At 40.6% G+C, this 27,816-nt stretch overlaps 1 protein-coding gene across 2 annotated transcripts in view; it reads left to right on the forward strand.

Moving 5' to 3' along the window:
• The window catches only part of trpm3 (transient receptor potential cation channel, subfamily M, member 3), a 180,354-nt gene extending 165,005 nt beyond the window's left edge, over positions 1–15,349 (forward strand). For both annotated transcript variants that reach the window (XM_034148833.1, XM_034148834.1), the window contains exons 19-25: positions 3,583–3,711; positions 5,302–5,553; positions 7,209–7,383; positions 9,559–9,709; positions 11,561–11,754; positions 11,928–12,060; positions 12,350–15,349. In XM_034148833.1, the coding sequence (XP_034004724.1) occupies positions 3,583–3,711; positions 5,302–5,553; positions 7,209–7,383; positions 9,559–9,709; positions 11,561–11,754; positions 11,928–12,060; positions 12,350–13,961 (2,646 nt within the window). In that variant the 3' untranslated portion in view covers positions 13,962–15,349. The remainder of the gene's footprint in view (positions 1–3,582; positions 3,712–5,301; positions 5,554–7,208; positions 7,384–9,558; positions 9,710–11,560; positions 11,755–11,927; positions 12,061–12,349) is intronic.
• Positions 15,350–27,816: the final 12,467 nt, after the last annotated feature.

The following is a 27,816-nucleotide window of genomic DNA, read 5'->3' on the forward strand; positions in this document are numbered from 1 at the left end:
ACAAGGAGGTTTTAAAATTAACAAAGTAAGCACACTTAAACAATGGAAAGTAACTAAGTACATGTATTCAATTTATTGTTTATTTACCTGTACAGTAGATAACTTGTTTTGCTTACTTCTACACTACAATTTGAAAGACAACATTTTAATTTGTACTCACTACATTTTTGTGACAACATTAGTTACATGATGTACTTTGCAGGTTCCTATTTGTATTACAAAAATTAGATTGACTAGTTAATGTGACGTACTATTATGGATTGAAATACATACAAAGTAATTCAAGTATCTCCACCTTTAGCGACTGTAAAATTCAAATTGTTTTACATAAATGGATCATCAATTAGAATCCAGTGATACAATACATATTATCCCAGAAATGTGAGCCCATCCTACAGAATGAGTCCTTTTAGTTTTGGTACTTTGAGTATATTTTAACGCTACAAGATCTTTAAATGTATGACTTTTACTTGTATCAAAGTATTTTAAGAGGTATTATTACTTTTACCTAAGTTAAAGATCTGGGTACTTCTTCCACCATTGCATATTGCCAGTGGATTACAACAAGTAAACATTATTTCATTTGAGGTTTATGTAATTCCCCAGCACTCTTTATGAGGCCTTAATAGATATTAACTTACTTTAGACGGGAAAGATGAGGTGATAGGGTTTGCTTTATAAAGATATCTACTGTACAAGCAAGGTTTATATGTGTAAGGTAAGCAACTAACAAATGAACATCAAATCTATACACTATACAGGTCTATTGTGCTTTCTCGACCCCGAAACTGACCCCAGACAAGTGATATGAATGAAAGCAAAATTGTTTATTGACTGCTTTGGCAATGCACAAGTAATACTTAATTGAGAAAGTAGAAAAAGAAAAAGTAACCTTCAGCTAATATAAACTGAATTACCTCCACAAATTAACATGTTAATGAATGAAAACTATTTAGACACAAAGTGTTTGCCTTATCTCCAAATATTAAAACACACAACTTAAATACCATAATTATAATCCTTTAACAATGATCTCACCCAGGCCACAATTAGTTTAACAGTGTTTATAGATATTTGTATTTCTTTGCAGCACTGTTCATCTAGATCAGGGGTCTCAAACTCAAGGCCCGGGGGCCAAATCCGGCCCGCGACTTCATTTTAAGTGGCCCCGCAAGAGCTCTGAAAGAATATAATATGTTTATTATACGGTTACATGGTGATTTACAGAAGCAGGTTGCCCATAAACTACATGTCCCACAATGCATCTCGTTTTGTGACATGCACTGAAGAGACTTGCAATTATTTGCCCTGGACTTCTGCTTTCAGACGTAGTTAATTACTAAGTTATTATCCTATCCGATAATAATCCAATTCAGAGGCAATAATGTAATATAATACATTATTTTATATATATATTATATATTTATATAGTTAGTCCCTTTGAGTGCAACCTTTATGCGAATGTGGCCCGCGATGAAATTGAGTTTGACACCCCTGATCTAGATTGTGTAGACTGTAGGTGTCTTTGAAGTGTGTGTGTGGCCTGTGTGTGTACAGTGTGTGCCTGTGAGCGTGCCTGAAATGTTTTATATAAGCTGAGCTCTGCCTCCCTTACCCCAGCTCGGGCTCCTTCAGTGAAAACATCTTTAACAGCACCGGCAGCGATTTCACTGTTTATTTATGCTGAGAAAATATTTTGACCACATTTTGTTTCATCCCATTTTCCTCTTCTCTGGCTATTTACTCCCCCGTGTCTTCCTCCTGCCCTCACATCTCCTCCCCTGCCCTTAAGGTTAAACAATACTATTCTACTGTGAATTTCATTACAGCACTCGTTGAACACATGCTGGGTTTTTATCAGGGTGAAAAATGTGGTCTTTGCAGGTTTTGTATTCAAACCTTATATTCGCTGTAGAGGGCTTCCCCGTTTAAAGTAATATTTGTCAAACTTATCACACACTAATCTGTGCATAAGGGACGTATTGACAACCCGGTCACACATTATTCAAATCTCTTTACAGCGTGCTACACGTAAATATTTGATTAAGGCTGTAGGAGACACCATCCCCAGTTTGGTTGTGGTTACTTTATTCTATAATTTACAGATGTCAAAGCATTTTTGTCTCAAATGAACAATATATTGTCAGTTTTGCATTGGTGTCCACATGTTTAATTATTAATGCAGCTAAGATGTTCTCAGTGGGTGCTACTATAAGAACATTGAAATATCTGAAACCCAGTATTTTCTGAACTTGTCAATGAAAACATTATACAACATTTGAATAGGCAAGCCAAGGTTAGACTTGTATTGTGATCTGAATTGTTATTTGGTTGTGATCCTGATGAGCCAGTGTTCAAATACTGTAAGAGCAGGAAGAGTGGACAGCTGACATGGATTTAAATAGAGAAGCCACAGGAGACACTTAATAGACATTTTCAGGCCAAGTGATATATCCGGTGCCCTAATATCAAACCACATCCGAAAAACCACATTAAAGGGAGTTGTAATGAGGGTCAATCATTCACTAAATAACTGTACTTTAGTACGTTTTAAGGTACTTGTATCGTAGTTCAGTATCTCCTTTTTTTGCTTTTGTATTCTTCTACTTCTACAAAATTAGATAATAGTTACCTTGCAGGTTTGTAATACAAAAATGAAATCAACCAATCAATTACAGTATGATATACTTTTATGTATTAAAGCTCCCATGTCATGCTTTTCTGGTTATTACCCGTCCCCTTGTGTGTTATGAAGGTTTTTATGCATGTAAACGGTCTGCAGAGTCACAAACCCTCAAAGTACACCCTGTAGCGAGTAAAACTCTAACACAGAAAAGACCTGTCTATGCTGCCCCAGAACGCCTCGTTGGAGATTTCTCTTTTTCCATTGTTTACTTCTTGGGTATAGTGACATTACGTTACGTCCGCGGAGCCGTTACATTTGGACCAATCCGCGGACTTCCTCACACACACACACACTCGGCGGGACGTTGCGAGGCTCGTTGCTGCGAGGAGCGGACAGTTTGAGCTGGCTCACTGGTGTGGGGTCGGCGACCAGCGAGACACCGCGGAACTCAGCCTGGGCACACACACAAACTCCCAGCCAGGCTGCGGGTGTGTGTGTGTTTCGGGCTAGGTTTCGCTGTGTCTCGCTGACCACTGGGCTCACAGGGAGGGGGGGGGCAGGAGCTCCAACAAGCCGTTTAGGACAGAGAGTGAATACACATACTATACAGACATGCTGTATGAGAAACCAATGTGAGTTTGGAAAATTGCACAATATACATTTATTTTAGTAGACCTCAACAATGGAATTATGATCAGTAGAAATGGCCATGACATGGGACCTTTAAGATACAGTACCTGCGATGATAAAAGGAAACACATATAATCATCACAGGAGACGCATAATGGACATTTTAAGGACAATATCAGGTGTCCTTATATCAAACCACACGTGAACATCTGCATTAAAGGAAGTAATGAATGCCAGCTGCTTTTCTACATTTTAAAGATGTACAGTTGCTTTTGTTGGAAATGTGTCCCCGCTGATTTCCCTCTGCTGTGGTGTGTTTTCCATAGATGGCATACGTGGGCTACCTGATGTTGTTCAACTACATTGTGCTGGTGAAGATGGACCTGTGGCCCTCCACTCAGGAGTGGATCGTCATCGCTTACATCTTCACCAACGGCATTGAGAAGATGAGAGAGGTAAACCTGCTTCCAACATGAGTATTTTTTTTACATACAATCATCCACTAATACCTTTGAAACTAAAGACACCAAGCCTGTCACCATCAAGGTCACGCGCTGGTGGAGGGCAGAGCATAAGCATTTTGTCAGTATTATAAAACAGCTCGTGATAAATATGGAAGACTGTTGTGCAATCATTGAAAGGGAAGCAAACAAATAGTCAAGGGCAGAGAGAAAGGAACTCAGGTGGAAATAAAGGCAAGAGACGGAGATGGGAAAACAAATAAAGAAGTAGAGTAAATAGAAAATACCGGTATGCAGCCATATGAGACTAGCCGTGTTTGTACTGTAAGTGTATGAGATGCATTAATCATTATGGCACATCATTCTCAGCTGAACAACATTGCCTCTTAAAACATCTGCCCTCATTGTCAAACTCATACTGCCCTCTAATGGTGGTCATTATATATTGCATTTCTTTTTTTTACAATATTTGTATTGAAGTTTTCAAATATAACGAACATTACACATACATAAAGGTATCTAGGTGGTATATACAGTGTACAATCAAATGAATAGGCATGTAAATAAACACAGGTCAGTATACAGATGATACATGATAACAAAGTACAGAGATCTGAAAGAATAGGACGTGGGCTACTACACTTTATAATCTTATGCCCCCCCTCCCCGCCCCGGTCTTTGGTTTTATTGATCATTACCAACAACTCCTTGAAGCTCCCCCAGATATTTTCAAAAACTGCCAGCTTTCCTTTAGTAATGTATGTTTTTCTAAAGCAACACATGCTGACAGATGCTTAATATATGTATTCATACTTGGTTTGTTATATATTGCATTTCTACTCTTCTGTCACTTTTCTTTAGCTCATATCAGAGTCCTGCATCGGGTGACCCGTGAAAAAAAGTGATTCGCGGGTGGTATTTTTTTCAAGCGCTTTTTTCCGGGGTCGGTTCTGGGTAAAACAAAGAAGACGCGGGTCGGGTCACGGGTGTTGCATAATAAATATATTAAAATAATAATAATAATTTAGTTTAATGTTTAAATCCTCAGACCTCTCCCCCGCGGGACCGTGCATAATCATAACCTCTGCAGCGCATCAATCTGCTGCTGAGCGCGCCACATTCGAAATGGCTGAGGTGAAGGCGGAGCTCGGAGAATAGGCCTACAGTACAGCATTTTCAATAACACTTCCTCAAGAGCGAAATCCAACGTCTGGGAGGCTTTTGGTGTCATCCTAGATGGAGAAAATAACCAACATCCCACGCTTTTTGAGACAAATATGCAACTGCGTGTGTTAATAATTGCACGTTTTCACTGCTCATATAGGATATGAGGGTTCGGGTCGGTTTGCGGATCTTGTGTCGACGGGTCGGGTCGGTTTGTGGAACTAATTTGTGCGGGTGGCTGGGCGGGTTCGTTATTGCACTTCGCAGGGCAGGAAAATCAGACCCGTGTAGGACTCTGGCTCATATCTATTATGCCCTTCAATTCCTGCGTTTATGAACACATATTTTCATCATTCTCTGCTTTAAAGCGTTCAAATCTTCCTTGGTTTCCTCACTAATTCCCCCCCAACCCTGTCCCAGATCCTGATGTCAGAGCCGGGGAAGTTGCTTCAGAAGGTGAAGGTGTGGCTCCAGGAGTACTGGAACATCACGGACCTCATGGCCATCCTCATATTCTCCGTGGGTATGGTTCTGCGTCTCCAGGAGCCGCCGCTCATGAGCTACGGGCGGGTCATCTACTGCGTGAACATCATCTATTGGTACATCCGGCTGCTGGACATCTTCGGGGTCAACAAGTACCTGGGACCCTACGTGATGATGATTGGCAAGATGGTGAGGGGATGGTGTTTGTGTTTTATCTAGACGTCACACGTACTTCCTCTCCTCATTATGACTTTCTACCGTCTGATTTCTTCTTGACATGATCCATAATCCAAGCTTTATTTATAGAGCACTTTTCACATGGTGCTCAAAGTGCTTTACAAAATGGCACATCACAAGTTAAAAATAAACAACAAGAAATTCCCCTCAGATTATTTGTTAAGAACTTCAAAAGGTACATGCAGCAAAATATAACATGTTATCAGGTTAATAGACACAAGGAGGTAAAATAATGGTTTCTCTCTGACAGATAAGACACAAGACAACTGAGTCGATGCAACAATATCAAATATAAAACCCCATAAGACCAAGTTATAGGTACGACAGAAATACAAATAAAAGGTTGATAGTAATCAAAATGCCATAATTCTAATAAAGGTTAAACAATTAAGAAATAAAAAAGACCAACGTAAAAATAAATATTGCTATTGAAGCGTGTTAGATGAATAAAATAAGATAAAATCCTTTAAGACCTATAAAATAAATACAACAATATAAAGGTAGGTAAATAATAAAGAAGACAGTCCACGGAGTCCTTAACCATAATACCATAATTACAGCCCTTTTGTTTATATGTGCCGCGCAGGCTTGGTCCTAATAGAGCGTCCGTGCCTCTAAACGCGATTGTTTATCTCAAAGAGCACAAGATCAGAGCCTCTGATACACACATGTAGACAAAACAAGAAAGGTGATCAAAGGCTCGGCTTCATATCTGTCTGATGTTCGGCTGTCTTTACATGGGCACCACTGCTCGTAAATACTCTTTGATGTGAAAATCTGCTATTTAAATGAGAGAAGGGTAGAGAGGGATGGATGCAATGACTTACGATAATGCAATGAGTCCGATAATTGGCATTTATAATACTGCAGCAGCATCAGCATATTTGAAGTCAGAGGCATTAAGGGAAGTAATGAAAAACCAATACTGCATTGTAAATAACAGTAGAAATGTTCAGCATACTTTAAGGCCTTCTGTTCCACTAGCATTCATCACACCCAAACAATAAATAATGAATGCTTTTGTTTCACCAAATGAGTGTGTTTCAGCTCTCAACAAAGACAATGCATGACACGCGTAATCCAAAAGAATACACAGAGGATAGTGTAATGTAAATAAAGGTCGGATCAGGGGGTAAACGGGCGCCACCCATTAGAGGATTAGTGGTTCAATCCTCAGTCCCTGCAGTCAACATGTCAAAGTGTCCTTGGGAAAGATACCAAGGTGCTCCTGTTGGCATGTGAACAGTATTGCATTGTGTATTAATCGCCTTAGATTAAAGCCTCAGCGTCTGAACATTTGAGTTAAGCACATTTGGATTTCCAGTCAAGTTTTAATTCCAGAGCAAACTAAATTGAAGTTTGATTGACCAACCAAGACTCTTGAGAGGGTTAGTAATCAGAAAAAGCTAATACACACCATCCATCATGAGACTTTTCTAAATGCTTCTCCAGTTGTATTATTCGTTTTGTTATTTAGACCTCCCTCCTTGCTTTCTTGTTTTGCCTCATTACTTGTTTTCTTCACATTTAAATGGATTTTCTTTATTTTCTTCTCCCATTCCCTTCTCTCTTTGACGGTCCTCCTTTCTCCCCCCTCCCTCTGTTAGATGATCGACATGATGTATTTTGTGATCATCATGTTGGTGGTGCTGATGAGTTTCGGTGTGGCGCGTCAGGCCATCCTCAACCCGAATGAAGACCCCTCCTGGATGCTAGCTAGGAACATCTTCTTCATGCCTTACTGGATGATATATGGAGAGGTGTTTGCCGACCAGATTGATCGTAAGTTCAGGGCGAGAGTTTCAGAGCTCTTGAATAAACATATTTTTGGTTAATTAGGGGGAGAACATTTCCTGACCGAAGAGAGATGACCGAAAACGCACCTATCTCATCATTAAATATTCACTGATTCCTCAACACACATAAAATACATATTAAAACACAACACAACATATTGATAATAGAGAAATTCTTGACAAATGTTGCTTCCACATCACCATATCAGGAGAAACCTTTTAAGTTATTCAGCTTCGAACATTAGGACATTAGTTTTTACTGTCAGTTCGTCCTGATGTTTTGTGTCTACGTTATTTTGTATCATGTAGACTCGATAAGTGACTCAATGAATTGTCTGGGAGACAATGTCCTGAGAGAGTGCGACGTGTGCTTCTCTGTTTTTCTGTATGGGTGTAAATATGATGGTGTGTACATAATGTGAGGAGTGGCCCAAAGAGAAGAGATCTGAAATAATGTTTTCATTCTTTGTTTCAGATATGCATAGTAGGAAGTTAAAGCAAAGGCTGAATGAAAAACCCTGGCTGTCTTCAAAATACTTGCGAACTTACGGAACCTGGCGTAGTAGTGGTCCATCCAACTTTCCCCAGTGCAGTCAAACCCCCAGTAATTCAAAAGATATAGACTTCAATTTTAATCACATCTACCTATCCACCTCTCCTTCATCATCCTCACATTACCACCATGTCATGCCCACTCCCACCACTAGAGGCCACTTGAGACAAAAGTGTGCATGCGGCTCCGCGCTCTGAGGTTAAAGTTGCCCTCATGTGATTAGTTTCTTGGGTCAGCTACTGTATCTACTTTTTTCTTTAAGATCATTCAAATTGTATTAAATCCTTAATAAATAAGGCTGCGTTTGTTTTCCAAATTGACCTATCAGTAGCCTGACCTAAGGCTATATCTCGTAAGCAACTTTACCCTGACTAATTTTGGCACTGGCTGACAAATGGCACTGTTACATGGCAGAAGCATTTTTCAAATGTGTCCTGATATTGATATGCTCTTCGTTTTTGGACAGTCGTCACATCAGGAGGAACTATCAAAGTTTTACATTTTGATATTCCCTTGATGTTTCTTCTACTCATTTTATTTCTTTGACTTCCTGTTAGTTTCATTTGAAGAAGTGACCCTGCCATGTTAACACCGTCTGTCACACAAATCATGTCACCCTCCCTCTTTACGCCGGCTCAGCTTCTCACAGGAGCCATCGCAACATTGCCAAAAATATTTCTAACAATACATCCAACATTTAATATTAGTAAGCATTGAAATTGACAGACAGAAATAAAACACATACAAACACACACCAGAATATTTTAACAGCCACCCTCCATCATCTGTAATCTGTTTTTTCACGTGGTTCAGTTGTCAGAGTTTAAAAACCAAATTTCTTGAAGGTGAACATTTTATAAATAGAACAATTACTTCAGTTCTCTGTCTTTGGGCTGCATTGTGTGAAACAATTCAACATCAAGCAATGATGAGTGTGACTAGAATGAATATAAAAAGCGAACCAACCAAGAACAAAACGCTGAATGTTCCCCAGCAGCAACTGAACCATCACAGATGGAAAAAACATACTATGTATCCTAAATACATTTCAATCAATTCAAAGCAGTCAACCATTGCTGAATGAAGCTATTGCACACATGTGACAATATATTTGAAACATCCGCTGCATGTTTAAATATATTGGTAAACACAACTTGTGATGAGACATGATGAATGTATTTGTTGTGTCTTTTTTTTCAGATGCACATTTCTGAACATGAGCCCTTTCATTATAGTGTCCACTTTTCCCACTCTTTTTATTTTAAGAAGCATAAAGACACAATATGCTTCTTGTTTGTTTGTTTGCGAAGAATACAATTCTGCATTTTGTTTGGTATTTTCAGGTTTGCTTGTCTCTCTGTTTGTCTTGTAACCCAGTGTACAGAATGTGCTTAAATGGTGTTTATTTATTTGTATTTGCTTTTATGATAAGTTCCTTTTTCAATATTCTTTGTCTTCTGTCTGTTTTCATATGTCTGCATGTCTTTCTGATTTGTTGTGCATCTACTAAATTCCTACCAAAATATAATTCATGACGGCTCAAGTCCACCGATGTAGTAAACCTTGTATTAACTTGTATGTGTGTGTTTTCTTTGTGGCGGTGGGCAGCCCCCTGCGGGCAGAACATCACTACAGATGATGGGGGGGTGGTGTCGCTGCCTCCCTGTAAGACGGGGGCCTGGATCGTCCCGGCCATCATGGCCTGCTACCTGCTGGTGGCCAACATCCTGCTGGTCAACCTCCTTATCGCCGTGTTCAAGTACGTAAACCCTCTAATCATTTCAGTTGTTCCTCCTGTCAGCAAATATAGACCCCACACGACTTTACACACACCTCAGGACCTGAAACCAGTGGGGGAAGAAGTACTCAGATATTTTACTCAAGTGAAAGTAGCAATACTACAGTGTGAAAATACTCAGTAAAACTCTTGCATTCAAAATCATACAAATACAAAAGTTTCACAATCAAAATATACTTAAAGTACCAAAATAAATATAACTATTTGTGCAGTATGGTCAATTTCAGACTCATATATAAATAATTGGACTATAATTATGGATGAACTGTTATATACTGCTGGGCAGCTTAACCTAAAATAAGATATCCTACATTTATCAGTTGATATACATTTTGTATTAATAATCTGAATTAGCAGAAAAGCTAGTTACTAAAATTCTTAAATAAAAGCAGCAGAATCAAAAGTTCTAAAAGTATATACAGTACTAGCATAAAGTGAAAATACTCAAGTGAAGTACAAGTACTTCAAACCTGGAGTTGATTAGACGTTAATTTGTTAAATTCCACCACTGCCTGAAACACACTTATTTTTTCAGCATGATAGAAATAAGTACATTTCACCAAGATGCTACTTAAGGCAGTTTCAATTTAGTCATGTTTTAAACTGGACAATATGTAGGGGGCATACCTGACTGCTTTCACCTGTTTAGAGTTGTTACTGTGGGGGAAACTTCTGTGTAGCAATGCAGTGGGAGTCACCGACTCAGGAAGGAGACACGGTGAGAGTTGGAGCTTTTGATGTCAAACACTGATGGGTTTATTCAGAGTATTCGGCCGGAGGTTTCACATCACAAATCACGAGTCGGAGGGTCTGACTTCACGGGAGAGTTGCCACGTCAATTCTGAAGAGCCTCTCTCTATGCTAGACCTTTTAACTGGTTCACAGAGAGTAATCAACATCTCTGAAGGAGTAGACTAAACAGCTGGGAACACTGAACCACTTGCGTCCGACACCTATGGCCTCAAAGATTTCACACCTTAGAGTCCACAAACACCGATAAAGAAGTGCCTCAGCGTTCTCACAACAATTACCCTTCGTGCCAGACAAGTTGACCGGTCACAAACTGGTAACAACAACACATATGGCACCAATGCCTTTCCTTAAAGGAGACAACAGACGTCAGAGTAGATCATAAAACGTCACAGAGCAAAAGGTTCGATATCTAGAAGAATTATTCCTTAACAGTTACCATGAACAGAGAGAGGGGGTGAGACTGGGAGTGATGGTTACGTTGACCACACTCACACTCACACTCCCAGTCGCTCTCATTTACAGAACTTTATAATTAGGTTACTCGTGTTTTGGGAAGGAATATTAGGTAGAACCATTACAAAGTGAAACAGATGTATTCCAGCACATCAAAGTGTTTACTTCCCATGGCTTTTTTTTAAAACTGCTTACAGCCACTATATCAAAAATGAGTTTGTGTTGGGGCCGCTGTAAAGCCACATTCATTAGAGCCTGTTAGCAAATGTTAATAACAGAATGAGATGGTGATTCTTCGCAGACACATTACCACACTAATGATCTGTTAATGTGCCTCTGAATAATCCACGTAGCAGAAGCGATCATCCTCTTCTGCACGTTTGTCAGGGTAGTTAACAAACATACCCCAATGGAAGAAAAACAACAGTTGAATTGAAGGTTTAATATCATAACACATTACAGTTATTATTTAGCATGTTGGATTTTCTTTTCTTTCTCTATATACTCTGTGTCCAATGTGGTTGTGACTGTTTGCCTTATTCAGTTTCTTCTAGCTTTCAGTGGATGTAATATATCTGTTTTTTTTGTCTTTGTCTGTCATCATAGCAATACATTTTTCGAGGTGAAGTCCATCTCTAACCAGGTGTGGAAGTTTCAGCGCTACCAGCTCATCATGACCTATTACGAGCGCCCGGTCCTTCCTCCCCCCCTCATCATCTTCAGTCACATCACCATGGTGCTCAAGCATCTGTGCTGTCGCTGGCGCAAGCACGACGACGACGAGAGGGACTATGGACTGAGTGAGTGGCAGATACAGATTCAGAGTTTTCATCAGGCCTTTTCGGTTTTTAGTGCTGCGACAGTCCTTATGATAGTGAGCTTGAGCACTCTTGCTATTATTATTCTGTTGTTCAAGCAGTGAAACATGACACTTCAGCATTATCACTTCCTCAAACTCTTTCATCCACCACAGAACTGTTCATCACTGAGGACGAGCTGAAGAAGGTCCACGACTTTGAGGAGCAGTGCATAGAGGAATACTTCAGAGAGAAAGACGACCGCTTCCACTCCTCCAACGATGAGAGGATCAGAGTGACTTCTGAAAGGTCGGACACAGTAAACCTCTGTCTGCATGGACAATTGGTGTATGAATGAGTCCAGTGCTCTGTCTTATCAGTTAGACGGGAGATGTTGTAGTGCACATTTCAAACAGAAGAATAGAAGGATGAAACCCTCTGTAATGGTCACACAGACATGCACACAGCACACAGTGACATTTGTTCTCAGCTTTTGACCCATCCTAGTACCTTTTCTCTCCCACATTCTTCGCTGCTATTCTCCCCTGTCCAGTGCTTTTCATGTTTTTTTAAATTCCTTTCTTCTCTGCTCCACCAGGGTGGAGAATATGGCTATGCGTCTGGAGGAAGTAAATGAAAGGGAACACTTCATGAAGGCCTCTCTGCAGACCGTTGACATCCGTCTGGCCCAAATGGAGGAGCTGATTGGAAGAATTGCCGTAGCCCTGGAGCGAGTGACGGGTGTAGAGCGTGGGGAGGTGGTCACCAAAGTACGATCCCGGACCTCCTCTGACTGCACGGACTCTGCTTACATCCTCCGTCAGGGTGAGTGCCCGGATTCATACATCCTGCGTCAAAGCAGCTTCAACAGCACAGAAGGGAACACCTACCGCCTGCAGGAGGCCCTGGAGGGGACAGCGGAGGGCTCCATGTCCCCCCCCTCTCCCACCGCCATGGCTGCACGGACACGGAGCCACTCGTTTTATGTGGGCCGTGGCGGTGAGCGAGGAAGCAGAGCGGAGCGCGCTGAGAGCTTCTTCAAAGAGCGCTCGCTCAGTCTGCATCGAGCCAACAGCTCACAGTCAGTGTCCTCAGGTATTGCCGCCAAGGAGTCTAAGCCCCTCCCCCTGGCCACGCTGTCGGTCTCCCAGCAGCACCGTCCATCGTCATGCATCGATATCTACGTCTCAACCTCTGAGGAGGTGGGGCCTGCGGAGGTCTTTCTGGATCCTCTCCGAAGGATCCCGACGCTCCAGAGAGACTGCTCCCTGCAGTCGGATGTCATGGAGACGGTGCTGCCGGGGGGCCGGGACTTTGGCAGCGCCTCCCCCAGCGGGATGGGCGACAGGCACTCGGAGGGTGGAGTAGGCAGCAGCGGAACAACTGGAGCCATGTTTGACGACAGTGCAGCTGCTGACTTGTCCTTGTGCTCAGCCCACCTCTTACCAGACCACTCATCTCCCTGGGACATAGATCCATCCCCCCCCCCCTCAGCAGGGCTGCTGGAGCGCTCTAAGAGCAGCCGCTACCTCTCCGCAGCAGGCACATCCTTCCTGGAAGAGCCCCCTCTGGTCAAGTCCCACAGCCTCATGTTCACATCCCGAGGCTGCTACAGCGGGCTGGGGGCCGGGGTCCAGGTGAAGGCAACAGAGTACACCAGCATCACGGACTGCATCGACACGCGCTGTGTCTCCGCTCCGTACACTCCTGTAGAACGCTCTCACTCCCCCGGAGGGTCCACCTCCTTCCCCTTTGATAAGCCGTCAGAAATTGCTTCCACTCACCCAGAGAGAGAGGCAGAGCTTAGCCACACAGAGTCAGATCCAGAGGACCCTGAGGACCTGATTCAGACCCCTGATACCCCTCGTCTAGGGGGCCTTGACGGGCCCAGTGGGGCCCCTTTCTGCTCCCCCTACTCGAGGCTTGAGCGAGCAAACAGCTGCTCCTCAGACGACTCCCATCCTTCCCTCACGCTGGCCCCTCCACACCGGAAGAGCCTGTCGGTGAGTGAGAGGATGGAGAGGGGACCGGTTCTGGGGGCAGACAGGGGGCCTGGGCCGGGGGGCCAGGGTCTGGCAGGAACCAGAAACCCCTTCCTCAGGAGCAAGTCTGGAGCACGACCTGAAGCAGCCAAGACTGACAGCCTCTCCATGAGGAAGCTGGCCACGCCCTCAGCTTTCCGCAGCTTCGACAGACAGAACTACACGTGACAAGAACCCTGGTCTGCACACTCACACACTGACAGGACCGGGGGGGGGAACTGAGAGGGCCGGGTGCCAAACAGAGAGCAGGGTGGAGTTGCCCACAAATGCTGATCTACAGATTTTTCACTTATGTTTTAGATTAGAAAAGATGGTAAAAGTTTATTCAAATTCCGTGCTGAAGGGCAACTTTACTCTGGACCAGGTGTCAGGGGGACAGGATGGGAGATGGAGGGGTCCTACTGTACACCAGTCAAAAACCAAGAGCTATGAAAATAGAGTAGTTTTTACCTCCTCTTGTAGCTAAGTAACTCTCTATGGGGTGTTTTTGCAATGGAAGGTGTATTTGTACTGTATGTCTTCCACCCACCAACCTTACATCGAGTAGTCATGTCACTGTTTTACATCACATATCAATCACGTAAGTCACAGACAGTAAACTGTCACTGCTAGCTGCAAACACCTCCTTTGGTTATTTTGTCTCAGCATAGTCATCACTGTCACAGAACTTTCGCTTTAAATACATTAACCTCTCTTCATATAATCCTCACTCCACTCTATACGACCCCAGCACTAAAGGATTCAGCGAAGTGTGTTGGAAACATCTGGAACTATTTTCTCTCTTGGTTGCACTGGAAATGAACTGCAGTAACTTGGCAACAACTTACCTCTTGATACACAAATACACCTTTCAAGCAATCAATATTTCTCTTTTTTTCCTTTAGTTGTCTTACGTTTCGTAGCACCATTTATCCACCAAATTGTCTGATTACAGTTTATTGAAAAGGTTACATTTGTCTCCTGTCGTGGTCAGGTGTCAGCAGGATGTATGCGCAGTAAAAACTGGGTTTAAGTAGCCACCTGATAAGATGTACAACTGATGTCCAGGCACGAATCCACATCAGGAAAACAAAGGAAAGGATTTAGAAGATTTTAATCACGCACATGCAGACGTGCATATGCATGTTTACATGTCTACACACACAGTCAGACAGTTAAGTCTTATCTAATATTTATAGTTCAGACCTGATCCATGAGAGCTTTAACAAGTGCAATTGCAAATGTTGAGGACAAGAGGGCGCTGTGAGCCTATTTCAGAAGCAATGCTAGCTAGGTAAACATGCTTTGCACATCACACCAAAAATCTGTAATGGATCAGCCCTCCAACTTCAGGTTTAGACATTATGTTGCACCGGTTTCACATCCACTTACACCTAATGTATCCGTCCTTCGTGTACTCCATTACTGTCTTTCTCTTGCTTTTCTCCTTTTTTTGTTAAATGCATTCAGACACTGCAAAAGGAGATTTTAATAGTAAGCAATTGCCCGATGACTTCTTAGTAGGGCTGTGCGATTATGGCAACAATCATAATCACGATTATTTTTGGTCAATAATTGATATCACGATTATTAAAAACGATTATCCATTTACTTTGAAAACATCCATATATTGAAAAAAAAAAATGAACAGTATGTTTTTAACAGTTGATTACCCTGAACTTTAAGTATAATTAAAATGAAAAACCAATAAAAAAAATTAAAAAATACAATTTTTTTTTTTTTTTTATAAAAATAATAATCGTTTTATTTCGATTACATTGTTTTCGTAATCGTTGCAAGCCAAAATCGTAATCGAGATTAAAATACGATTAATTGCACAGCCCTACTTCTTAGCCCATTATAGTTCATATACAGGTCACGATAAAAACCCCCAAAAAAGAGCTAATTTATGAATTTAAAAAAAGATATGCATTTTATCTGAGACATAAGAAGACATGCATGATCAGTGACGAAGAGGAGGAATGGTGGGGTTGTGATTATGAAAAGATGAAAGCCAGATCAGTGTTTTAAAACGTTTTTTTATTCTAGCGTAACATTTCCCGGAGGAGGAGGACGCCCTTCTCCGATGGCTTTTAAAGATATATCAAATTAATGGAATTCTTACAGATTTTTTATGTTGTTTTATATTTCCTCAATATCACGATTCAGTTTAATCCATTTATTTTGAGATTGATTCTATTTATTGACATTTTCTTGCTCATTATCGACGATTACAGTAAATGCCTGTTTGAATTACGAAATCAATATTTATATCTTCTCAGTGATATTTTTGTCGAATTATAAGTATTTTCTAATTAAGCTTTTAAATTGAATAAAAAGATGACCATCGACATGCACTAAATGCTGATGTATTATATTATTTATTAAATATAGAACTGTCCGATATACTGTACATTTCAATCATATTTAAAGTAGTTTTTATTGTATGTTTTATCAAGCAGCTTATGACAATTTTCTAATGTCAAGTTGAAAAGGCAATACAACGTTGCCAGTATACCAAACTTTGGGTGCCTTTGGGGCATGGATGGAGTATGTGGGACTGAAGTGATCCAGAAATCTGTGAAATATCCATTTTGTTTTTCCCTAATCATGGAGCCTCTGTGATTCTTTTAAACATGTGGCTTTTGCATTAACTCATAGACCTTTGTGTTCCCTTTAAACACGTCTGATGTACAGAGTGGGGGGGGATGTTGTTATTGGTAGACTGTGTCATTTAAATCCACCTCTCATTGAGAATAATAGTTTCAAAGCGGAAGATAAACATCTATTTGCACATAAAACTGATAAGTTGGAGGATATAGCATGAATTTATATAATATGACTTCTGTGTTCCACAATTAGTTTGATGATCCAAACTGTTCATATGCATAATTACCCAAACTCTGAATCTTAAAAGGGAACTCTAGTCATTTAGTACTGATTCTCTAAGAAGTTAAAGACTTCAGACACTCTCATTCCCCTTTATGGATCAAGCTTCAAAAACATCCTACATGTCCCACGTTGTATCTCAGTGGCGTCTTTTGATAGAGCTTCCCTGACTGTTAAATCGTATCATCTTCCAAACTCCTTGCCCACAGTTTAAAACACAGGTTATCTGTTTAAATATGTCACGACTCGAGCCCAAATGATCATCAGAGACATCCGAAGGCTCCCTCCAGAGCTACAAAGGTCAAATGTGATCATAGGCTGAATCCCTTACCAGGTAATGGACCTTTATTTGTCAAATTGGTGGAGCGCAATTATCCATGCATTACAACATCAATACACACTTCTTTGTGTAATCATTATCAGTGTGAATCATTAGGGTGGACAGACAGACAGGAGTATCATCTTAAAATACTTATCAGATGAGACATGATGACCCACCATGGGATCAGATTTGCAATTTCCTCCACAAAAATGTAGTTTGCAGTATGTTTAAGAGAGACACGGTTGAACCCAAGTCAATGCTCAGGGACAAATGACCCCAGTGATGCAAGGCAGTAAGGTTATCATAGTGGAGAGAAAGATGGAAGTAAAAAGAAAAGGAGAGATATGGATTAGTCTGCAGTAGAAGGAAATATAATCACTGTGCTTTACGAGATTAAAGGGATCGTAGGGACTATTTTTTGTGTGTGTGTTATGTCTTCAGACACAAATGGCAATAGATAATGAATGAATGTCTTCATCATTGATCCACACAGGGGGTTAGGGTTATCTAAACAAAAGCAATTGTGAGAGAGGGCTTTCCTCCCTCGCTCGCTGAACCAAACCAAACTTTGCCAAATGGAAAGGAGCTGGATCTGCCGACCTCTCGTCTCCACAGCTGTGGCAGGCAGGGGGAACAAAGCAGAGGTCGGACAGCTCAACTCAGTTATGCATGGCTAACTATGAAAACAGATTTCCGACTGACAGTTTAGGCCCTCCTATTTGATCTACTGTGAGAGGAAGTAATAAAAGATATTTAAAAAATCGTTTATCCTTACAGTAAGGAATATGAGAAGACACATGTGTCCGTGGCACATCTAAACTCGTGTGTGTGTGTGTGTGTGTGTGTGTGTGTGTGTGTGTGTGTGTGTGTGTGTGTGTGTGTGTGTGTGTGTGTGTGTGTGTGTGTGTGTGTGTGTGTGTGTGTGTGTGTGTGTGTGTGTGTGTGTGTGTGTGTGTGTGTGTGTGTGTGTGTGTGTGTGCGTGCGTGTGTACATTAACTGCGTGTGAACCCGGACATATAGATTACACCATTTATGGAGGGGGGGGGGCATGCCAACACAACCCAACAGAATCTCAGTGTACAGCATTTTAAAAATATTTTCCTATCTCATGAGCATACGATGATAATCAACAGATCTGCTTCCCTCCTATATCGACCTGTGACACACGTTTTTTCTGCAATAACTGCTGATGTGCTTCTCTAACTGAAAGGGACTTATCCCCCTGCTGGTCACACTTTAGTTTATGTCCTTCAAATGCATGCAGTTCTTCCACTCAGAGTGTACAGAGGCGACCTGTAAAGATGAGCGCGAGAGAGATAGAGAGAGATTATAATATGAAATCAAAGTAGTGAGTATTTGGATGCAAATGCAAATCTGTATTCTTCAATGTGAATAGGATCATGTCTGGCATGCATTGTTAAATAAAAAATTAAATAGATTGGTACTCTGTGTCTCGCCTGATTTTATTTCCCCTGGGTTTTTAAACAGTCAGATGCTTACCTTACCTTATAAACTTGCCTTACCTTGCATGGAAGTTGTGAGAAGTGTATATAAAGTGATGAGCATGATTTAAAGGTGGGGTAGGTAAGTTTGAAAAACCGGCTCGAGATACACTTTTTGTTATATTCCATGGAATGCTCTTAACATCCCGATAGCAATGAATATCTGAAGTGCTTTGACAAAAAATCCATAAAAAAATGTCATCTGTGGAAGCCGTGGTACTGTAAAAAGCACGACCAATCATCTGAGCCGGCCTGGCTAAAATAACTGGATGGCCTACCTGCCTGTCAGCCTTCCATCTGTGCACAAGCTTATCTCGTGCCCTCATTGGTCATGTGCGCGTTCGTGTGTGTTGGAGGAGGGGCTCTATAAGGAAGTGGGAGATTTTTTCCGGTTGTGTATTTTCAAATTCTAGCGCACTCGAGGTGGTTTCTCCAAAATTACCTACCCCACCTTTAAGCTATAAAATATTATTTTTATTTAAAGAGAACTTTTGAAAATCAACAAAGTGATTCACAACGCTGCTAAAAAATATATTAAAGTCATCACCGATTCATAGCTTTAGCTTTTATATATCTTTCATATTTATAAACGTATTTTATACCAATAAAACTGCACTTTACTGCTTTTTTGGCACTTCTGGTTAGATGTGAACTGAATACTATGCAATGACAATAAAGCTGAATCTAACAGATCACCTGACGTAAAACAGAGAGGTGATTCTCAGACACACCATCAGAAGAGCAGAGAGAAAGCAACTCCTCGTGCTGCGTGTAATGTATTGAACTGTACATCAGGAACATCTGCATTCATTCATCTCCCTTAATGTGAGCCAAAAACTGGGTCAGAGAGCTGTCAACCTTTATCATCGTAGAACTCATAAAACATCTAAAGCACATGCTGTGTGAACGTTGAGGAGCACCAACAGGAGCTGCTCTGCAGGAGGCGGGACCTCGGCCTCCTGCTGCTGTTGACATGAGTGTGACAGGTGCTGCTCGGTGCTCTGTCATTTTTAATGCTTGTCCAAATTCCAAGAGGCACAAACAGCTTTGAATTTGAACCACGAGAGAACATGTGATGTGCTCTAAAATGCAAAATATTTGTAATTTACAGTATACCCTTCTTTTTCTAATGTTTAATTTATATATTATTATGCACTGGCTTAAAAACATGGCACTATATCCCTCCAAATGTAATGTAGAGCACCACCACATTCGCCCAAGTTACATTAGAAGTTAATTCCACAAACTGTATGTATGTCTGTCACTTTGTCTCATCAAAACCAGAAAAGCTTCATATTTTCTTTTATTTAATCTTTCCGTCACTTGTTGCAACCGTCCAGCCTCCCTACATAGAATACTATGCTCATAGGGGCAACAAGTGAAATGTAATTAGTCAAATGTAACTACTCAGATTTTATTTTAAAATAAAAGTATTTAAAAAAGTATTATTTATTCTACATAAAATAAAATGTACGTATCAAAAATGTTGTACGGGAAACTGTAATTTAAAAAGTACCTAAATGCTCAAGTAGGTTGTTATTATTGATGCATTTACATTTTAATCTCCTAGCTTCTGGAGCTAATTTGGCTAAAGTAAGCTGTAGCCTACTTGCTGTCAGTTATACATTGTAGGTCAATGTAGGACATTTAAAAAATGCTCCCTCTTATGGTGATGTTAAAGCAACCGTGCAAATGGCAATATAATCAGCCTTGTATCATGTGTGTTTCCTGTTTCTTATCACTACAGTATATGATTCATTTGTTATTCCCTTTTTCTGTTTATTCACTTTGCAGCAGACACAGACTTGTTAACCCTGTGCTGTGTTGTGTTGTGTTGTGTTGCTGTGCTGTGTTGTGTTGTGTTGTGTTGTGCAACTTGTGTTGTGTTGTGTAGTGCTGTGCTGTGCTGTGTAGTGCTGTGTAGTTCTGTGTTGTGTTGTGTTCTGCTGTGTTTTGTTTTGTTGTGTTCCCTCACTGTACAGCCCTGTCTCTGCCTGACCGTCGGGACTTCCAGTGTTTCCGCTGTGCTTCAGGTTGGAGAGGGAGGAGTAAATCAGGGGGTTGCGTCAGTTCATACTTGGTACGCGGAGGGAACATTATGTACTGAGTCTCAGCACGTGTCCACTCCTTACATGCACGCGCACTCCAAACAACAAATCCAGTTTTGACACAATCACCGTCATGTCGTTTCAACACATCCACATGACCCACAAACTCCCGGCGCACTGCTGAACTCTCGCACACCTCGGTGAGAAGGTAAGCGGCCCCTCCTCCTCTTCCAGGGAACTGTGTACTGTTCTGCGGGAGGAGGAGCTGCAGGAGGAGGACCTGTTGCACGCGGATTTTTTTCCTGGAAATGAAAATATTCCGCCAACAATTGGAGCAGAGTGGGGGCGGAGCTCCAGCACGGGGCTATCTTTTGGCTCACAGCATCTGTTGTGCTGAAATAGGGACTTCGTGTTATAACTCAGCACTCTTCCAGAACTGCTACTTTTCACTTGATGTTACTCATATCTAGTTCAGCATTTGCATTGGTGGAAGAAGTACCCAGATCTTTTACTTAGTGAAAGAGGCAATACCACAATATAAAAATACTCTGATACAAGTAAAAGTCCTGCATTTAAAGTAAAGAATCAAAGCCTTACCATCAAAAATATACTTAAAATACCAAAAGTAAAATGACTAATAATGCAGAATAGCCCATCTCAGAATCATACATAAATGTTTGGTGTATCCTTATTGATGCATTCACGTGTTCAATGGTGTATTTGGTAGGTGGGGATATTTTATTTGTGATACTGCTGGGTTGCTTATTAGTTGATTTATATTTGTGTTTTAATAATCTAAATCTGCAAAATAACTAAAGCTATAAATACATTTAATGTAGGTACATTTAAATTTGCCTGCAAAAGTAAGTCAAATCAAAGTAGAAATATTTGAGTCAAGTACCTCAAACTTGTAGTTAAGTACAGTACTTGAGTATATGTTGGCCTACTTCCACCACGGATCACTGTACTGTATCATTGTATACGTTGTATGACTACAGTATGCTTCAGACATGAGTCACTGCATTGCAAACAGGATTAGCCTCAACTGAAGAGCTACTGTGTTTTAGAGGCGTGGCCCTCGCCTCTGCCTGATGTGAACTGTTGCATTGCATTACAATGCGACATCTCTCACCTTTTAAAATGTACACAAAAGTATCATGGCAAAATCAACATGTAGCTATGTTTGAGGAAGCACAGAAGCATATGAGGACAAAAGCGCAGAAAACGTGTGTGGGACGTTTGGCCTACTTTGTCTGAGTTTTCTCACATAAACAGCCCCAGGGAAGAGCATGTATCTAAATAATGACTACAGAGTTCAGCCAAGGGAAATGTTTCAGAGACAGCATTGCTCAATCCCAGCAACCCCAGAGCTGAGTGAGATTTTCTAGGAAATGTACCCATGAATGAACTGCACTGAAAGCAAAGCACTCTCTTTACGTTTTTGTAAAGCTGTGGGTCTTGTTACAATTTTAAGTAGATAGGCTACTAGTCTAATTTTAGTTTTATACACAAACAATAACACATCCTATAAATCCCACATTTGCAATGCATTATGAAATATGATAGGGCATTACAACACTAGCAACCACGTCATTACAGTTCCACAGTATCTGGATCTATTTCCCATGTAAGGCTTTAAGTTATTATGAGCACACATTTATGGACTCTTGAACGGGAACACGCTGTCTGCTTGAGTCAAGTAGTGCTCTACTTAGCACAACAGGCACAAGCAGGATATGTTCATCATGCTTTTTGTTTGTCTTGACACCAGACTCCACCATGAAAGCTTGAGTGAGAATGCAGAAGTCTCTCTAGACAGGAAGTGCTGTGGAACAAAGGAAACTGTAGACTTCTTGAAAAACATCTGTAATTAAAGTGTGGGAATGCTGGCTTGACAGGATAGAGAAACACAGTGTCTCATACATAATTGCAAGACTTCTTAAACTGCCAAATGAAGTCACATCAGTGGAGATAGTTTGATGTTTCGATCACAACAAACAATCATTTCTAAATGTTTGAATCCTATTAAAACTAAAATGTTAGGCAAATATAGAGCAATTCAAAGAGGATTATGGCAAGCCATTACCACACTCTCCACCAGACCATAATCTAGTGATGCTAATAAAACCTCATAACCTTTCATGTGTAAGAGGTGGAGCAACTGCAGTAAGTGTGGTACGTGTCATCATGTCATTTTCAGTTATATAATTCATGCTTGGAAGGCTTTATGACTGTAGTTGTTAAGCATAATATTGCTTAGACTTAGGCCAAGACCTGCGACAATGAGGATGCAAGCTTAATCATTTACAGGCATCTGCATTATACATATTACACATACAGTGCTAATAAAATATACTTTATCTTGCTTTAGGCAATAGATTGATATTGTGAATGTATGGGGCTGCTTCACACAAAGACACATATATGGCGCATTTCCACTACACGGTCGGCCTCGGCCACACTCGGTACGGCTCGGTACGGCTTGGCCGCGTTGGGCCTTAACAGGGCCGACTCACTTCATGCTGCGCTTCCATTACAGTTTAGGAACTGGGGTAGTTACTATAGTAACGCAGTGTAGGCGGAGCCGTGACGTCATCTTCATTGAGAACTCCAGAAACACAACACAGCCGTTAGCTGTTAGCACTCAGAGCTCACAGCTCCTTATATATGTTCAGAAACTCGACAAAAGTTAAACAAGTACACACCACAGACTGCCTGTGTCATGGTGAATACAGTCGCTGCTTTATTTATGTCTGTATAGGCCGTTGTTGTGAGTGTGGACGGTCAAAGCATATACTGCGTTAGCTTAGCCAATCTCCATCTAGAAAAACACGCATTTTAAAAGGTTTTTCCCCTGCCGTCTGTCTGCAGACTTGACAAAGCATTAATTCATGGTTTTTACTAACCGGTATCAGTATGTTGTTACTTCGGCATCATTTTGAAACGTGTATTACAATTAAATCACGGTCAAATATGTCCATCTTGTTGTAGTTCTAGCCCTCTTGCCAGCGCTCCTCTCTCTAGTTTAGCATACTCAGCCCGACTCAGCCCTGTTTGTTGGCCCCGATAGAACCACAATTTTCTAGGGCCAGAAAAGAGGTGAAAAAGTGGCCCCGCGCCGTGCCGCGCCGGCACTAGGCCTAGTGGAAGCACAACCAAAAAAGGGGACGGCACGACACGGCACGCTTAAAGCGAGCTCCGCGCTGCAGTGGAACTGCGCCAATAGTGTCTTGGAGGGAAGACATTCATTACACCACCAGCTGGCTGTTACAAAGTCACAGCTAATCTAATTTGACATTTAAATCCTTTCTGTTTCTCTTGTTGAGTTTGGCCTATAGGTGGCTTATCATACAAAAACTCTATTATACAATGACAACATATCTGACCTCGTGCCCAGTGTCAAGTGAGTTTACACTGGCACTGAGCAACTCAAGGGAGCTGTGTGGACAGTGAGGACTGCACTAATTTAGGATCACAACAAGGTTGTAAAACTGGCACACAAAGTGCGACCTGTCCCCAGTTTTTACATTAGGGGCCCCAGTGGCTTGTGTTACATCCCAGATAATAATACACATATCTCCCCTTATGACACAGAAGACAGCCCCTAAATACTGAGCTTCAGTCGATGACGAAAAATATGGAGGACGGAAATGTAATATTTATTTGTTTATTCTTTTATTTATTACAGCATTTATTTGCTTGTTTGTGTCTATTTTTTGCATGTATTTAAACTTTTATTTGTTCATTTACTTCTGTATTTACTTATACATTCATTTTTTTAAATATATTATAACTTGTGTCATTTATCGTCCTCTGTAGTGCAGCTGCTAATGTTCCCTCGTCCCAATTTATTAATATTTTTGTATTTTTCCAATACATTATAAACTAAGAATGTCATGATGCCAAAACTCTTAGAATGAACTGAAAACTCACGTCACTGTGTTGACCTCATATAAACTCATACAAATGCTTAAAGTAAAAATATATAGACTCATGTGTTGCAGCTGCTTTCTATGCCTTTTTTTCCAAACGGGTTGCCTGGTTTGACCTTCAGTGATTGATAACGGTGGAGCAAATAGTTCTGCAGAGGTAGGCGGGACTTCCAGCAACTCCAGCGACTATTGGATTCATAGAAACCTACTGTAAGCCAAACACACAGGCCAAATCGAACTGCAGTCCCTACAAAGTACCAAATAGTCGATGAGGCCTGTGATAACACGAAGAGATGCATCTAATTCATCAACATGACAATTATAAACTGTTGCAGCTGGTCCTCAAATTGTTTCCCTTTTTTTCTTTTTCGTTGTGCACAAACATGTCCATGTTGTGCAAAGCAACGTGTTCAAGCCTTTCTTTGAACGAACGGGAAAAAAACATGAAAATCCGTTACTCATCACCCAGCAAGCTGCTTCACAAAGAAGCCAAACATGTACTTGTAAATATTTAAAATAAATAGACTTTTGCAATAAACAGTTTTTTCCAGCATGTGGGACCAGTATGGGATTAGTTTTGTGTCATAAAGATAAAGCAACACTTTCTCCAAATCAAGCAAAACTAAGAGTTTAAGAGAAGAACAAAACTGAGTCAAGCAAAATAAAATAAATTTCAAAAATAAAACTATAAGTTGCAAACAAATCATTTGTGTAATCATATAAACTATAAGTATTTTTTCTTTGTTTTAACATACGTTTTTGTTTGCAGTTCTTTCTCAACGATCAGACTTTTGCTCTCTCTGCAGCTCTCTCGTTTGCGCTCCCCCATTTTTTGTTTTCGATTATGACACAAACATCCCAGGTGGGCGGGACTTTCAGGGGTGCGTTTGCTTCCCCATTGGCTACTCAGTGTTTGAGTGACAGCCCAGTCCTCCGGCGATTGTACAGTGCAGCTGCGGTAGCTGAGCATGGACAGAAGACCCCCAGAAGAACCAGCATTTCAATTATTATAGCCTACTACAAGTGGAAATATATGTAAGTATTAATCATTTGTGTTGTTTGTGCTGTACTATACGGTCTGTTTCTTTATTGTGTTAAGTGAGAAGTAAAGAAAAGCTGTGCTATGAAAGTTAGCTTTTGCTAACTTTAGATCCATAACAATGCAAGCTAAGTAGCCTAACAGCAGGGACAGTTAGCTACATAGCTAGCAGTGAGTGAGCGTTCAGACACCGGCACACACACTCAAACGGACTCGTGTGCCTGACTCTACCAACATGCTTTCATGATTCTGTTTAGATATGCATGTATAAGCCATGATAGCTTATTTTATTAACACGGTAATTTGATATGAAAATCAATGGAGGCTGAGTTTACTACTTCTCTTTGTAGGAAAACCTACCGTCCATGATGCCCCTGAGCTGAGTTTTATTTGTTAACTTCATATTTTTCATTTCCTAAAACATTTATTTTCCTCTCATATTAACAGTATGGATCATTGAGACAGCGTGGTGTCCAGAGGTCTTATCCCGTTTTCCCACTTCCTCTGAGGGGACAGCATCAGATCCACGGAGGGGGGGCATGAAGAGAGACCTGCACCAGCTTCATGAAGAAAGACCTGCACCAGCTTCATGAAGAGAGACCTGCACCAGCTTCATGAAGAAATACCTGCACCAGCTTCATCCACGTTGGCGTTGCTGTTATCACTGGCTCAGTGTCATTTCATTTGACCAAATGTCTTTACATATACATTTAATAGATTTTATTATTATCCACCTTTTTGTTGTATGTCCTTTTATTTAAAAGATTCTTTGAGACTTCATCTTCTGGTTCAAATTTCAATAAATGTAATTTGTATAATCACTCTTTTGTCTTTATTCTACATGAAAATGCTAGAGATTCCATTCAAATCTGTTGATTATTCATATCTTCCTCAGGCTAGGAATAGTATGTCGAGTTTTTAATGCTAAATGTATATCATTTTCTCACATGATATAGAATGAGACAACACAGTTTTTATCCATTGTGTATGAATAAATGCTTCAGCTCTTCAGACCAACATAGTAAGATGTGAGCATGTTCCTCATTTTGTTGGTATGCAACCTAGGTCTGGTCTGTTTAATAAAGCAAATCTGCCACTTTTATATTGTAGAATTTGTTAAATTAAAGCTGTCTTTAATTGTTTGTCCGAAACATAGCAATATATGCTTTTGAAATGTAACATGTCTTTGAGTAAATAACAGTATATAGTTTATATTGTGTATCACCTTTAGCTTGAAAATACATAGATGTGTTTTTTTATCTATAAAATAAATAGATAGACAGACAGACACTTTATCAATCCCAAATTGGGAAATTATTTTCCAGCAGCAGCAGTGTGTTCAGGTAACATATTTAAAGTTGGAATAAAGTATAAACTACACAACACAAGTATAATGCACAGCAATCCATAAGATAAGTCCGATATGTTCATAAAAACTCCCCAGGAGGCACCAACACAAACGTGACCGAGTGGACTCTGGAGTTTGCTGCATGAGTTGCACTGTATGATCTGTGGTGTAGTGGGCTGTCCCTCAAAAACTGAGTAGCCAATGGGGACGCACCCCTGAAAGTCCCGTCGAAGAGCTGCAGCGAGAGCAAAAGTCTGACCATTGAGAAAGAAGCAAAGAGAACTGCAAACAAAAAGATATGTTAAAACAAAGAAAAAATACTTATAGTTTACATGATTACACAAAAGATTTGTTTGCAACTTATAGTTTTATTTTTGAAATTTTATTTATTTTGCTTGACTTTTTTTTCTCTCTTAAACTCTTAGTTTTGCTTGATTCTGAGAAAGTGTTGCTTTATCTTTATGACACAAAACTAATCCCATAGTCCAGGGGCGTACCAGGACAGGGTTGTGAAGCCAGCCACCGTGATGTGATGATGCATTCACGTGCCTCGTAAAAGCTTGCTTCAATGTTTGAATTATTATCATACAACATATTCAATTATAACTGTCAATTTGATTTAAATTGTATAATAAAATATTCCTAAATATATTTTGTTTGTGCTTTATATATAACTATTCCCATTTTTAAATACCAGCAATTTTAACTGATGTGTTTATAATTCAAGTTTGGGCAATGGGACAGGTTTTTCCCAGTCTTTTAAAGCACCTGAAGGCCACATAAGACTAGTCCCTCCCTCTTTTCACAAATCCCAGCCTGTGATTGGTCCACTGCACCTTCACTCACTCTTGTGAATGGACAATTCCAAAAACTGAGTCACATTTCCTCCCAGCCAATCACAGGGCCGCATTGTGATGACACCGTGGGATTCCGCGAAATTGTTTCTTGGAGTTGAGGGAAGTG

The sequence above is a fragment of the Trematomus bernacchii genome, unplaced genomic scaffold (genome assembly GCF_902827165.1).
Source record: "Trematomus bernacchii unplaced genomic scaffold, fTreBer1.1, whole genome shotgun sequence".
NCBI classification, from domain to species: domain Eukaryota; kingdom Metazoa; phylum Chordata; class Actinopteri; order Perciformes; family Nototheniidae; genus Trematomus; species Trematomus bernacchii.